Raw genomic sequence first — 3,170 nt, 5'->3', positions numbered from 1 at the left:
CTGCATTTTTGTCACCCCAAAATTCAGAGACTCCAAGAGGTTGTGGGATAGAATTCAGGATAACCACTGCTTATCGCTCCCCTCCCAGAGCTGGGGATAGAATCCAGGAGTCCTGACTCCTAATCCAGCACTGCAAATGTCAGACCACCCACATGTCCTGGATACTTCTACTCCATTGTAAATCTGGAGCAACACCATTGCAGTCAATTCCAGATGGACGCCGGAGGGCCCCCGAGATCAGAATCCAGCCCTTATCCCAATGCAGTTGGGAGTGACTCTGGATTGACCCTGAGGGAGCTGAAACCATACCAGGATAGGGCACCTAGGGGGTCTCAGTTTGAGCCCCTCCCCTCCTCAGGAGACAAACCCAGTGCCCCGGTCACAGATAGGACATTCTCTGTGTCCCTGGAGAGAGCCAGCGAGTAAGGGCTCCCCATGCCCCGTTGGTACATGGTTCCCAACCCACACCCTCCTCATGGGCCCTGCTTAGATGGGATGGAGATGCCTGAACATAGGGTGGGGGTAAGGGAGCTAAATGGCTGGGCGATGGGATAGATGGAGAAGTGAGAATGGAGATGGAGGGAGAGAGAGGCAAATTATTTGTGTTGGGGTAGATCCTAGAATACCCGGACTGAGATCAGGGCCCCTGCCATGCCAGGCGCTGCACAGACCCTTTGTGAGAAACAGTCCTTGCCCCAACGATCTTAGTCTCACTAGACAATAGGTGGGATCCTCACCCCATTTCACAGCCAGGGAAACCAAGTCACAGAGAAGAACATTCCCAAGTGTGTTGAAGGTTTGTGACTGGCTCTGGTGCTGAACGAGGTCATAGGAACAGCAGCACGACTTCCCCTAAAGATCCTTCCCCAGATCCCATGTGTCCCTCGCCCCCAAGCTCCCACTGCCATGACCCTGCCCCCAAATTGATCCCTGGTCTCCTCCAGGCTGCCCCCCCGCCCAAACACCGTTTCCATGGGGTCCTGCAGCGCAGTTATCACCTGGATCTGGAAGGTGGGGGGTCCCTGTTGGGCCAAACCCCATTTTTCCCCTGTACTCCCAGACCCCCCGCGACCCGGATAGTGCAGTGCCTGTCCCAGGGGTGCAATACCTGCTTGGGACACGAGGGAAGCTTGAAGAAAGAAAACCGTGTTGCTGGCCTTCAGGACTCCTGCGTTCTCTCCCTGGCTCTGGAGGGTGAGTCGAGTCAAGTGGTTGGGGGGTGGGGCTAGGAGTCAGGACTCCGGGGTTCTATCCCCAGCTCTGGGATGGGAGTGGGGTCTAGTGGTTAGAGCAGGGTGCTGGGAGCCACAACTCCGTGTCCTACCCTGACACATTCTGTGCCTCAATTTCCCCACCTTGGGAGGAGCGGGGTGGGGTCCCAAAGCCATCCAGAGACAGCTGCTGACAGTGCAATAGAACATTATTTATTCAGTGACAACGTTAACCTTTCCTCTACCGCCAGCCTCCATTCCCCAGTCAGATGCCAGCGTCTCCTGCGTCCGACCGGGGCAGTGGGAGGTTGGCAGGTGAGGCGGGGCTACGGGTCACCTTGAGGCAGCGGCAGAAGAGAACAGGCCGGTGCCCCAAGCCCAGGTGATACTGCCACCAGTAGAGCTTCTGCCGGGGCTGAAGAATGACCCGCAGCTCCTCTCCCTCTTCAGCCACGGCCTCCCACTCCTCCTGCTCCGTCCTGAGCCCCAGCCCCCCATATATGGGGGGCAGGGAGAACTGGGCCTGGAGCAAGGCCACAGAAAGGTCTGCAGGTGCCGGGGAACCGGCCGTGGAGAAGGTCCAGTTGGCCAATTTCTCTTCCACACGTCCCACCTTCCGGGTTATCTCATGGCTGCCGGGGAGCGGCCCGTCCGTCTCGTTCTGGATCAGCTTGACACATTCCCATGCCCCAAAGGTGCCCCTGTGGACCAGAGACAGGCCACCTGGGAGGAAGCTGGCCACGTCCGCGTGGACGGGGAGGACCTCCTGGTGCCCCGAGCTAGAGAAGACCTGGCTGTATAGCCCCCGCTGCTCGTCCACACCCAGGAAAGCCAGGTGGGTAGCGTCAAGAGCGTAGTAGTAGAGTCCGTGGCGGGACGCAGGCTCCAGGGGCATCTCCTCTGCTTCAGCCCCCGTGGTCAGGTCAGCCACAGACAGAACCACGCCGCGGGCCAGGAAGATGAGGGAGAAGCGGCCGCCCCACGAGGCATAGTGGTCGCCTCCGCGGCATGTGGGGTGCAGGGGGAGGGCATCGGGGCTGGGGGCGGCGCTCAGGTCTGTGGTTCGGTGGAACGCGTCCCCCCGGAGGATGCAGACGCAGGAGCCGGTGGTGTCGCCCACATAGTGTTCCCCACCCTGGCAGGCAGGGTGCAGGCCCCGGATCTCCACGGCCTCCGGGGAGTGGCACTCGGGCGCCTGGAGGAAGCAGCCCACGTCGGAGCGGACGATGAAGAAGCCGTGAGGCGTGGTGAAGACATCGGTGCCAGGGGAGTGTGCCCGTGGGGCGATCCCGGCCATGGGGGGGCTGAGCTCCTGGGGGGACACCAGAGGGGGAGAGTGGGGGGGGGGGTCCATATTGAAATGGGCTAGGCCGAGACCAGCCAGACCCTGGCGGTGTGGAGGGCAGGAAGGGCACCACCGCCCAGGGCACAGGGTGGGGGGAGAATCAGCTTGGTCCCTGAAAGGGAGGTTGGGGGAGGATGTCTGTGGGGGAGTCACACCAAGAAGGGCCAGGCCCTGGGTGTGTGTGGGAGGGGGAAGGAGGCCTGGGTCCCGGGTGGAAGCTGGCTCTGCACCGGGCACCACGGGTAACCAGCAGCCCAGCGCGGCCTCTGCTCCCCCTATCCCAGAAGGGGGGACCCCCCTGGAGAGGCCCCACTTGCAGAGCCCCCCGGGAAGGGGCGATGGGGCAGCCCGGAATGGGGTGGGGATGCTCCCCGGATCTCACCGGCGCTGGGAGTGGAGACGGGGCCGTGCGCCCCTCTCCAAGGCGCTGCGCTCCCGGGGCCGTGCGCCCCTCTCCAAGGCGCTGCGCCTCCAGCCGGCGATGATAACCCGCAGCCTTGCCCGGGCTGAGATCCGCCTGGCCCGCCCCCAAACGGGAAGTCGTAGCTAAAGGGGAGGGGAAGTCGCTGGCCGGCTCCTCCCAACTGCACAGCCATTAAAGGGGGGGGGGGGGG

At 62.5% G+C, this 3,170-nt stretch overlaps 1 protein-coding gene across 1 annotated transcript; it reads right to left on the bottom strand.

Moving 5' to 3' along the window:
- Window positions 1-1,402: 1,402 nt before the first annotated feature.
- Window positions 1,403-3,140, bottom strand: LOC125622053 (uncharacterized). Its single transcript, XM_048819615.2, has 2 exons — window positions 2,939-3,140; window positions 1,403-2,523 (listed from the first exon to the last, which is right to left on the bottom strand). The coding sequence occupies exon 2, from the start codon at window positions 2,506-2,508 to the stop codon at window positions 1,477-1,479; it is 1,032 nt and encodes a 343-aa protein (XP_048675572.2). The 5' UTR covers window positions 2,509-2,523; window positions 2,939-3,140; the 3' UTR covers window positions 1,403-1,476.
- Between the last annotated feature and the right edge of the window lie 30 nt (window positions 3,141-3,170).

This window comes from Caretta caretta, chromosome 13, assembly GCF_965140235.1.
Source record: "Caretta caretta isolate rCarCar2 chromosome 13, rCarCar1.hap1, whole genome shotgun sequence".
NCBI classification, from domain to species: domain Eukaryota; kingdom Metazoa; phylum Chordata; order Testudines; family Cheloniidae; genus Caretta; species Caretta caretta.
This window is presented reverse-complemented; position numbering and strand designations above follow the sequence as displayed.